Here is an 11,595-nt window from a genome sequence, read left to right as displayed (position 1 = left end):
TTGTGATATCAAATTTTCATTCTGTCTTGTTTCCAAATCATTCATTACAAAGTGCAACCACAGTGCATACTTAGCACTGAGTAGTTGTGAGAGGGCAAGATGCCCAGAGAATTAGTATTGCTCCTTGATAGCATTTACTTGATATCAGAATATAAAACGAATAAATCCTTGTTATTTTCTTTTTTTCTGTTTTGTAAAGTAATACTAATTATATGATCTAGACTATACACAGATGTTAATGTTATAGGCTCTGGTGATTGGCTTGGCTGGAACCCTTCCGTACTAGTCAATGTGAATTATACTGTTTTTGAGCAAAACACCATTTTTCAGGCAGTTAAGATCAACTTTTCACTTTTATATTGGAAATTTGTATTTGCATTTTATTGTTACTATTTCAGAGCATCCCCTTGTGTCATTAAAGTTTGCCCTTCTAACTTGAGTGTAACTTCCTCTGAGTGATCTTTTTAAAATTATTAGAAAAAGTATCAAAAAACAGTAAAATAATAAAAGGAATTCTCCATGATCGCTTGAATCATAGGACCTGACAAAATCACTTGAACATGCTTGAGCCTGTATGTATGGCAAATCTTAAAAGTAATAAATAAAATGAAGACATTTTATCATTTGTAGGCTTGGGAATAGACCATGGTAAAGGACTGTGTTGTCAAGACGTCAATTATTTTAGTTTTAGTTAAGTTAACGAATATTGTCATAACCTATATGTAGATGTACAATATCACTCCCAAGCAAAGGTTCTTAATTATTTTTTACTTCTGCTGTAATGGACATTAGTTGAACAAACCAGAAAAACTCTGGCAACATTGTGAAGAAATAATGTAAGATAAATGCAGTAAAATTTACAGAATGGAAATGTTCAGAGATTTTCTTATCTTACAGTTACAACAGCAAGAGCGGACAATGTCTATAATTAATCATTAACCAGCATACAATAAAATGCACTTTTTGATGTTCTTTGCTCCAGGCAAAATGTTAATTAATTTGTTAATAATATATCACTAGAAAATATATTTGCATTGTCATCACTCTGGTCTGCTCTCCACAAAATTCATAACATTGGAAATAAACTTGGGGCCAAACTCATGGGCATTTAAGGTAAAAGGATCTGCACATTAGTTTCTAGTGATACAAGATCTTGAGGAGAGTTAGAATGCTTTCTACTGGACTGTGAAGCACTGGAAAACTGGAATGATATTCTCTTTTGTTCATTTTCTAAACCTCCAGCTTCTTTTTCATGAGGAGCTTGTAGAGGATCTGATAACCATCATCCCAAGCATAAAGCAGTTGCTCCAAGGGGCTATATTTGAGACTTGAATGGGCGCCATAGCGTTTGGGGAAGTAGACCACTGGAACATCGTCATTGGTTACCATGTCACTCACATCAAAGACACACTGGATGCGAGAGCGACTGGGCAGTTTGGAGTTGTAAACCACATACACAGTCCCACAGATGACGAAGGCTGCCTCAGCGTTCTCCCTCAGGCATGGTGTGTCCCACATCTGCTCAATATCCAAAGTTTTGGGATCTATCTTGGCAAGTGAAACATGCTTCTCACTCTCCTGTGTAGCATAAATGGCCCAAAGACCCTCTTCATCAACAGCCAGGTCGATGTAGGTCTCAGGATTCAGGTCATAAACCGGCAGTTGGTTTTCGGCAGGGAACACAGCGCTATCCACCACAGAACCTTTTTGTAGATCAAACTTAACTACTTTTAGCTCCTCACCTTTCTCTACATAGTACAGGTGATTGTTGTAGACAGCATGGCCCATTCCTTTCCAGGAGTGAGGTAGTTTAATGGCTGTGGCCCCACTGGTCCCCTGGGAGGTGGTGAAATCACGCACAGAGCGAAACTCATATAGCGTGTCCTCCCCTGTGCCATTAAAGACGTAGGCCTTGCCTGAACCACTGCCCAAGTCTTTGGTCCACATGCCCTTGGGGCCACCAACACGTTTGAGTATCTTCATTGCTTTGATGCTGGAGATCATATCTTTGCAATCTTTGAATAAGAGATAGCCCACATTACAGAACTGTCATGCAGCATTACACTAATCTTTTACTTCTTTCCCTTTTTATCTTGTGCATGCATCATACTGGTCACAGTTCTATCTATTTATGCATCAGAATCCCTTTTCTCCAATCACCATCAAAAAGAAAATTGCTTTGCTTTGAATGTCAAGAAAATAAGAATTACATTAGCATAATTTATTAGCTGAAACAACCAGAGAACATCTGAAGGCCCCAAAATATTTCATAAGCGAGTGCTCAGCGTCTAAAAAGTGATGTCTGAAAGTTGTGACTTTTGAAATTGGCTTGCTTTTTTATCTAATTAGCATGTTCTTCTTTTCCCATTTCCCCATCCATTAGAGTGTTTCCACCACCTTGTCATTGCAGTCACGTTAGTATGCATTTGTCCCTGAAGTACTGCATATTTCAGACTCCAAACCTGATTAGGTCTGAATAAAGGACATTGCCCCCAGCACTCTAGTTTAATTACCCAGGAAATTAAAAAATGATTCAATGATGCAACCCTGCCAAAGTTCATGATAACTGAAGTTAATCATGATTAGATTTTAGCAACAAGACACACTAAAACAGTAATAAAAATCACTCACAAACACTTTATAAACATTACAGTCGTACGAAAAATGCTGTAATATAAGTAATTAAAAATGAATTTGGATTAATCTATAATACATTTGTAGCTTAACTTTTACAAATAAGCATTTGTAAACAGTATATCTGATGTTTATAAAGAGAATAACTTTGTTAACTTTATAAAATAACTTTACATGATAACAAAGAGTAGTAGTCAAGATTGTTCCATTTGCCGGCTATGTTAACCCTCAGAGTGCTGTGTACAAGTTTATTTTCCATAGAGAAAACTTGTCAAGATCAACAGATCTTACTATTATTTTATATACAACAACAGTGTCCCAGTACTAAACGATTGTTCTGTGTGTGCATGAGGTCTATTTACCTGTGAGTTTGGAGTACTTGGCTTTGTTCCTCTCCTTGATGACTGTTACCTGCTGCTCCACCAGTTTGTCATCCACATCAACACAGGGTTGTGCTCCATTCTGGGTCTCTAGGTAGTCCATCTCCCGTTCCACCCGGTCCACCCGTGTGCCCACTGTTTCCAATTCACTCCGCAGGGCCTCTTTATTTTTGTCCAGGCCTTCAAGCTGGGACACAATCTGCTGTTTGAACTCCCGCAACTCAGAGGCATAGCGGCTAGTCTGCTCATGCCACAAGGAAATGCGGTCCTAAAGCAGATAAAAGGAACAGGAATTCGAGTAAAACTATTTGTTTTTCACTTGTCTATTTGATTCAATATTGAGTTTACAATGGCATGAAAGTCCAGTTACAACTGTTGTGGGTAGTCAGTTGATTGTTTAATTACACAAAGGGAACAAAACATCTTCTCTTGTGTTGCCTGTTTCCCACTGTGTGAAAGTACATGATTTGCAGTCAGCAAAAAGCCCTGACATAACAGTTACTTTGAAACATTTCAAACTATCATAAACCTACACTGAGCCAAGAAATCTTGATCAAGCATAGAATACAAGTTTGATCTTCAGACAGCTGCAGCAATCATTAAGACTTTGGCACTATAACAGCATCATATATAACGGAAACGAATAAAAACCTGGCAGGAACATCAGCAGAGGCTTTTATTTTTTTAGCTGTGACTCACTGCATGGAATGAGTTGTGACGCAAAAGCCCATGAACTGACTCGAAACAAAAGTCCATACTAAGCAGAATGAAAAGGAGAAAAAGAGAAACTTTCCGTGATGATATATCTAAACGGCAAAAAGGGAAAGAGTGAAATTGCAAATGGGGCTGTGTGATTGGACAGGAAGGGAAGTGTTCTGCAGAGACCTAGATGTAGCAGCCAGAGGAGAAACGCTGTAGAGCTACAGCACAACTACAAAAGGATTAGTTGCTAAGAGTCTTACTTGGACAAAAAAGCAAGAGAAATCATTTCAGTCTGTCAGAAATTAAATCAAGTCAGGTACTGCAGATGTACCACATTTTCTTGGTTAACTAGACTTTTTTTTGGTTACAGAAGAGAAGCAGCTGATTGAACACATGCTAACAACAGCTTAACTACTTGCTCTGTATTCTGAGCAATAATGATTAATAAATCATTTACACATTCAGAAATCACATTCTCTGGAATATAAAAAAAACACATTCATCATTCTGAATATCACTATTCCTGTGATACTTATTCTAAATTCTTTTTGGTCATGTGCTGGAGGCCAGGGTCTGGCTGGGAGGACAGGAACTTTTACCTCAATGGCCAGTAGTCTCCGTTCTAGGTAATCCATAAGGGCTTGCTGCTGGGCACTGACCAGGCCCGTAAAGACCAGGAGAAGAAGCTGTTGGGCTGTCATCATGGACACAGTCTATCAGATCCTGTTTCAATGTGTCTGTGCATGAACAGGAGAAGAGGAGAAAAAAAAGCTTAAACTTGGCTGGAATGTTTTGAAAAGCTTGGCAGGAGGGGCTTAACACATCTGGAAGTACTCCTTCCTCTCTTTCCTCTAGAACTCTCTACTCCTCCTCACTTCTACTCTGAGTAATGACAACATAAATTTAGGGACAAAGCAAATTTCTGAAACATTCTGGAAATATGTATTTCCAGATTTCCAGAAATATATAGTTGAATTGTAATTTACTCACTGATAAATAAAATGTTAGTAAAAGTTTTTTTTGATGAGGGCATTTTTAAATTCTGGCAATAAGAAATGTGCTCATTTGTTTATTTTGCATTACAGCACCATGTTTCCTGATTCACAGTTTCACTCTCCTCTATCCTCCCTCCATTTTTCAGCTCCAGCCTTCCTGACTACATGAACAGTTAGATAAAAAAATTAATCACATATAGTTTTACCCACAGAAATTGCTCAAAAACAAAGGGCTAACAGGGAATGGTAAAAATAGATATAGTCTTACAATCACAAGATCCAGTACCTCCCTGCAGTGCTAAAGGAGTAAGCGTAATTTAGCTTAATTTGTAATTAGTAAGTGTAATTTGTGGGTGATGACCAGTTGGCCAAAATCTACAAGTGGAGACCAAGATGTCATGAGATAGAGTCTTCCTGTACAATGAGGCTTAATGACAACGTAAATTCTGTACAGTGCAAAAAAACACAGAAACTCAGAAAAAGATATGATAGAAAGACTAGAAATACTTTTACTGAACTGCAAAACCCAGTATTCTCCTTTATTTTACGTTATTTTATGATGACAGTAGTAAAGTTGAACATAATGTCATAACAGAAATTTAGATCATCACTGGCACAAATTAGTCCATTGTCCAATGTTCAGTAGTACATTTTCAAGGCTTGAACCCTGAGATTGTATCTAATGTCACTTAAACTCATCAGTGCAGAATTTCACTAGGCTCCTAAACCAATAGCCAAAACTCTCCCTCTCATTCCGTGTGTGTGTGTGTGCGTGCGTGCGTACGTTTGTACACAAAAGCAGCTTGGCCATGTTTGGACACAAGATGTCACTCTTACATCATCAGTTTTAGAAACCAATAGTCATACAATACATTCATAATCCATTATAAAATTAATTGACAACATATGTTGTGTTCACTCACAATGTTGATACCAAAACACCTTTTAAATGTCATTGTTGTATCCCATTACTGCGAGCATTAATCCCACAATCACTGAGCCATCTCAATATACGCATCTCTGTGATGTGTCTCATAAAAAAAGCAGTTGGAGGAATTAGTTGTTTGGCTCACACTTAGACAGACAGGAAGCCAGTGGAAAGGAGAACATGAATTGTTTAATTACATGGACACTGCAGAATAACAGTCATGGTAGCCTGAACAGTCTCCAAGACAATGGAGATGATTAGAAGCAAAGAGAAAGGAACTGAAGACATGGATCCATAAACTGGCTGATGAGGAGGAACTGAAGTCATTGTAAACATCTGCTGACATTTTGGTGAAAGGCAAAACAAATGGATCGTTCTAAAATTAGGTGTGGGGTGTGCCAGAGAATATCTTATGGAGCAGAGAGTTTTTCAGATTTCCTCATTTTATTCAAGTTACTTGTTATTTTATATTTTTTCTGCTGTTTGAAAGTAACCTGAACCCAACCTTAGTAAACCTAAGAAAGGCAGTAAATATGAAAATACCACATGAGGTGTGGTATGTTTTCTGTGCTAATTTGACAGTTAAATTACAACATACAGCACTAGAAAGCATACATGCCCTTCACAAGAGGTCAATGGAGATCCAGGAAGGGTTATGAGGAGATTGAGAAAGTGACTGATACCAAGTTATGTGGTCCAAAGTTTAATGTAAGCGTTATAAAATTTACATATGGACTTATTCGGGCCCCCCCCCGGAATCGCAACCTTATCATGGTGGAGGGGTTTGTGTGCCCCTGTGATCCTGGGAGCTGTACTGTCTGGACCACGTAGCTCCTGGTAGGGTCACCCAAGGCAGAGAGGTCTCAGGTGAGGGGCCAGACAAAAAGCGATTCACAAAAGTCCTTATGAACAGTCCTCACAAAAATACAGGTACCTCGCCTGGAACAGGAAACTGGGGCCCCCTCCTGGAGCCAGGCCTGAGAGAGGAGGGGACTTGCCATGGGGACCTCTCGTGGGCCCATTACCTGGGTGCATTACCTGGGTGCTGGGTGCGATGCCACACGGGTGGCGGATTGGGGCGAAGATCCTGTCGGACTGGACCTACGGTACAGACACTGGTTTTTGGTACGCGGAATGCCACGTCTCTGGGGAGGAAGGAGCCAGAAATTGTGCAGGAGGTCGAACGATACTGACTAGATATATTCAGGCTCACTGCTACACACAGCCTTGGCTCTGGATCCAAACTTCTGTATGAGAGCTGGACTCTATCCCTCTTTGGCGTTGCCCGGGGTGAGAGGCTGGTGTGGAGTTACTTGTTAGCCCCCGACTGTGCACTGCTATGTTGGAGTTTGTCCTGGTGAACGAGAGGGTTGTCTCACTGTGACTTCGGGTTGCAAGAGGGAAATTTCTAACTGTCATGATGGCGTATGTGCCAAGCAGCAGCTCGGAGTACCCAGCCTTCCTAGAGGCACTGGAAAGTGTCCCAGTGAAGACACCATCTGGGGACTCTGTAGTTCTACTGGGAGACTTCAACTCTCAAGTTGGCAATGATGAAGAAACTTAGAGGGGAGTGATTAGGAGGAATGGCCTACTTGACGGTAACCCAAGTGGTGCTTTGTTGTTGGACTTCTGTGTGAGTCATGGATTGTCCATAATGAACATCATGTTCGAGCATAAGGCAGCTCACATGTATACCTGGTACCACAGCTCCTTAGGCCAATGGTCGATGATCAACTTCGTAGTGCTGATGACTTCATCGAGTATGTGCTCACATAAGTGGTGGTAGCAGTGTGGAATACCCATTTGAGCTAGTGAGTGGACTTTAAAAAAAAATAAAAAAATAATGAAACCTAGCAAGTTAGCGAGCTAACATAACATCTCACCACTCACCACAACTTGCCCACTGGGTATATTTGGTATACATTCAAAGCAACTGCATGAAATAAAAAGAGAACATTACGTTCAACAAGGAAGAGGTAAAAGTATCCGATCACCTATACTAAACAGAGGAAGAGCAAAAATACACAGCGCCCTGACTCCAGTGCAGACCAGTGAGTAATGTTACCAGCCAGCAGCAAACATGTACCACAGTAAATGAAGTCGTTCATTTAAAAGTGGATCTACTGCTGCCTTTTCATAGACACAGGAAGGACAAAGACAGTTTTACATTCTGGAACACATGTCTGGTATTAGTTAAGGGCTTGTGTCAACTTGTCAAAGAGCAATTCTTTCAACTAGACAAAGTGGGGACTCAGTGTACTGGACTTCTTTTCATGGTGATGTCTGTTTGGACTACAAATAGACTGTTGAAAAGTTGAGATATGTCTTTGTGAAGTACAATACCGGGGCGACCCCATTCCAAAACTTGGTAAATGTGCACCCTACATCACCAAAAGAGGGTTTAGAGGTTTATGCTGCACAATACCATGCCTGATACATAAAGATTTTCCATCTTATAGTGAGGCAACTGTCAACATGGAAAGATTAAGGAGATTTTTCGCTGATTTGAACCCTGTATTCAAACACAATGTCACCTTCCCCAAAAATCAGGGGCCAACTTTCACACACACGACAGCTGCCCCGACTATCATTTCAATAGACCAGTCTCTTACTATGAACATGAAAGCTGTACATTTCCAACCTTCATGAAGAACTACAGGCTATGAGAGCAGGCTTGTCTATGCAGCACCAGGCGCAGCCTGAACTCCACTCTGGATTCAGGGGATGGATCAGAGTTTTATCCTTACCATTCATGTACCTGACTACCACTGGCTTCATGCATAAACCCATCCACCTGACCACCCCAGGTATCCTGGATGGGTCTGCTCACCGTCATTCTATCTATGATGACAGTGGGAGAAGCCATTTTCACTCCATTCTACCCAGGTCACTCTGTATTCCCAGAGGTACAGATGACATTCTCCATATCCTTGGGGTTCCTGGTAGGGCTGCCCCCTAATAGTCAACCAAACCGTTAGTATTATGATTTTTTTCCTCTCGTAATATTAAGACTTTTATTCTCAATTACTACTTTATTCTCGTAATAGGCTATTACGGCCTTATTCTTCTGCCGTTAGCATTATCGTTAACAGGTGGCTCGCTTTGTGTGTGCACTTGTGAAATTTATATTTTAAAGGCTCATTACTACGGTTTTGTATTTCTCTGTAATGTAGCACAGTGTTAACAATGTTACTTATAACATTTTTTCTCAGCCCTGAGATTATTGTACATACACCTGCATGGAGGGGAGACTGTAACGAGACGGGTTGCGAAAATCAGAGGATTAGGGAGAAATCTTTCTCCCATGGAGAAGGACTGCCAAGGAATTCACAGGCATCTCCAATCATCTGTAGTGCTATCTGTACCTGTATCATCCCATGCTGCCAGTGGAGCACAGGGGCTTTTATTCAAGTCACCTGGAGCACTATCTGGTGTTTCTCTTCTAGTCTGAGATTCAGAGAACAGCAGTCAGCTCGTGTTTCCACAGGCACTGGCTAATAAACTATTAACTTCTGCACTAACAGATATTCAGGTAGACCTAATACTGTTGTGCTTGGACCTTTTAAAGTGAGTTAGGTGACTTGTCTGGATGGCATGGGTGGAAATCACTTCGCCCGACAAGAAATCTTCCGTTTATAAACTTTACTGAACTTTGACAGGTGAGTACAGAACATACAGCCGTATACATCAGTGAAGGCAGTTATGGAGGGTTGTGCACTCCAGCTCAGGCACAGAACAGCAAATCAGTACTGTCCGTGCGGTGAGCCATGAGCACTGTCATTCAACCTTAATTCTCTGGTGGAATCTCATTCATCTATTATGCGCGATCATGTCACACTCCTGACCAATCAGCATTCTACATTCAGCGCAAGCAACACATTTTGTAAGGGGAAGGAGAGGGGACAAACTCATCTATTGTGAACTGCCTTACAATATACTTAAAAACACTGTCAATCTGATACATTTCAGTACAATTATTTCCACTTACACAGAGCGATATCTTACAATGTCTTCTGAAAGTACATTTAAAACTTTTACTTTTTTTTTTTTTTTTTTTTAACATTTATTTTTCCTCAAAACTAAGCCTTGTAGTCCCCAGTCTCATTCTCCTTGCACTTCCAACATCCTGCTCTCCCATATGCCCTGCCCCCCAGGCAACTGGGCAACAGGAACAGGTGACAACTCTTGCTCAATCAAATACAAATAGTTAAACTGAATGGGCAAGATTGTGTTCCATGAATAAATCATGTACGTCATAAAACTTTTCATAACATAACATGAAAAAAGTTAATCAAACAAACCAGGGACAAATAAATGTTTGACAATAAAGCTCATTTATTTTCTTCAGACTTTGGGGACCCATTCTCAGCTAATAGAACTGTGTGAACTTTCTGAAACCAATACTTGGCCAAAGTATATAACATATGGCTGGTGTGTAGGACTCTGTGCACCCTCACGTTACAATGTACTCGATATCATCTTTCTTTCTTCTCATGCTTAAAGTATGACTAGCTTGTTTTCTCGCTGCCAAGTGATGTCTGATTTCACTCCTTTATATTATATTGTTGCTGATTTTTTGTATGTATAGTACCACTTTTGTTGAGATATAAAAAAAACAATAAACGTATTTTTAAAAATGTAGCTGTGTGAGTTGGTAGGATAATGTGACAACGTGTGTGTCAGCAAAATGAAGACTGCTAATTCAGAAAAATGAAACAGAGAGGTTTCAGCTTGTGGCCAAAAATGGAACTTAAAAAGTGTTCTAACAATCCTTTTATCTACATTACTGAGTAATTATTAATAAATTGTCCTTTTCCAGCTTTTCTTGTATGGTGGGAATTTTACTTGGCCTATCACCAGCAACAATGTATAACATAAAAATGAATAACGTTTAAAAAAAAAAAAAACGAAAAAAGAAAACAAGTCTCAGCCACTGAATATATAGTCACAAATATCCACTACTTGCCATTTGCATACCACATGGTTTAGTGTGTAGCAGTACCATCCTTCAAATATTCTGAGCTCATGACAACGGACACCATTGTTGACAACCAGAGCTGTAGTCAATCTTTGTCGAGTCCAAGACAAGTCCAATACCAGGACTAGTCGAGACTGAGTCAAGACCAAGTCCAAAGAGGTTCAAGTCCAAGTTAAGACTGAGTCCAAAGAGGTTTGAGTCCAAGTTAAAACTGAGTCCAAATGAGAGAGTCAGGCACATAGCCAAACGACAGGCCTGATGGGCCTAGGCCCACCCAGAAGATGCACAGGCCCCCCAAGTTAGGATGGCATTATTTAATTTAATACTAGAAAAGAACACATTATTGTTTGTTGATAATGCTTGATGGGCTTGACTGACGTCTGTATTAGCCAATTAACAAGTTTGGTTTTGACTTCATAGATCCAAACCTAAACCTTTAGTGGGAGATAGCAGCTGGTTTTCCATATTTCGCACATTTTAAGTGCATTCATGAAAATTCAGCTGCAGAAATGTCTGTTCGGAAAGAGTTGTAAACAGCTGTGGGTTTAAAACTTGTCTAGGAGAACTTAAACGGAAATACATGTAAAATCGCAGCAAACCCCCTTTAGATCTACTTGTTTTGTTGCAATTGAACCAGTTTCCATCAACCAGGATCATGTCACCCTATGCTAATCACCTTTTTCTAGCAAATAAACTTCTTATGCGACTTAAAAGATTTTATGCGAAGTTCAAACGTCAATTTGCATGAAATAGTTGGATGGGAACCCAGCTAGTGTTGTGACAGCATTATGTTAATGTTTGTTGTGACAGGGCATGCGTTTTATGCTACTTCTGGTCAAAGTGTGTGTGATGAATAAAAATGCGGCAGTATTTTGTGGTTTGCTACAAATTCTGTTTCAGTCCAAACAAAGAACGGAAGAATTGGACTGGCTAGGTTATTGTGTATGCTACAGTTGCGATACGAGGTGTCTGACCTGT

The 11,595-nt window shown here is 40.0% G+C and overlaps 1 protein-coding gene across 1 annotated transcript; it reads right to left on the bottom strand.

The window, feature by feature from the left end:
- Window positions 1-1,230: 1,230 nt before the first annotated feature.
- olfml3b (olfactomedin-like 3b) lies at window positions 1,231-4,420 on the bottom strand. The gene is made up of 3 exons (XM_030778635.1): window positions 4,316-4,420; window positions 2,997-3,282; window positions 1,231-2,015 (listed from the first exon to the last, which is right to left on the bottom strand). The coding sequence occupies exons 1-3, from the start codon at window positions 4,418-4,420 to the stop codon at window positions 1,231-1,233; spliced, it is 1,176 nt and encodes a 391-aa protein (XP_030634495.1).
- Window positions 4,421-11,595: the final 7,175 nt, after the last annotated feature.

The sequence above is a fragment of the Chanos chanos genome, chromosome 6 (genome assembly GCF_902362185.1).
Source record: "Chanos chanos chromosome 6, fChaCha1.1, whole genome shotgun sequence".
Taxonomy (NCBI): Eukaryota; Metazoa; Chordata; class Actinopteri; order Gonorynchiformes; family Chanidae; genus Chanos; species Chanos chanos.
The sequence above is the reverse complement of the archived record's forward strand: the minus strand, read 5'-3'. Positions and strand labels throughout refer to the sequence as shown.

Bases quoted from the DNA above. Each gene is read 5' to 3' on its own strand.
- olfml3b (XM_030778635.1), bottom strand. From the start codon at position 4,420: ATGATGACAGCCCAACAGCTTCTTCTCCTGGTCTTTACGGGCCTGGTC. The intron at 3,283-4,315 runs GTAAAAGTTCCT...TATCTGCTTTAG, and splicing joins GGAGACTACTGGCCATTGAG to GACCGCATTTCCTTGTGGCA. The intron at 2,016-2,996 runs GTAAATAGACCT...TCTTATTCAAAG, and splicing joins CAAGTACTCCAAACTCACAG to ATTGCAAAGATATGATCTCC.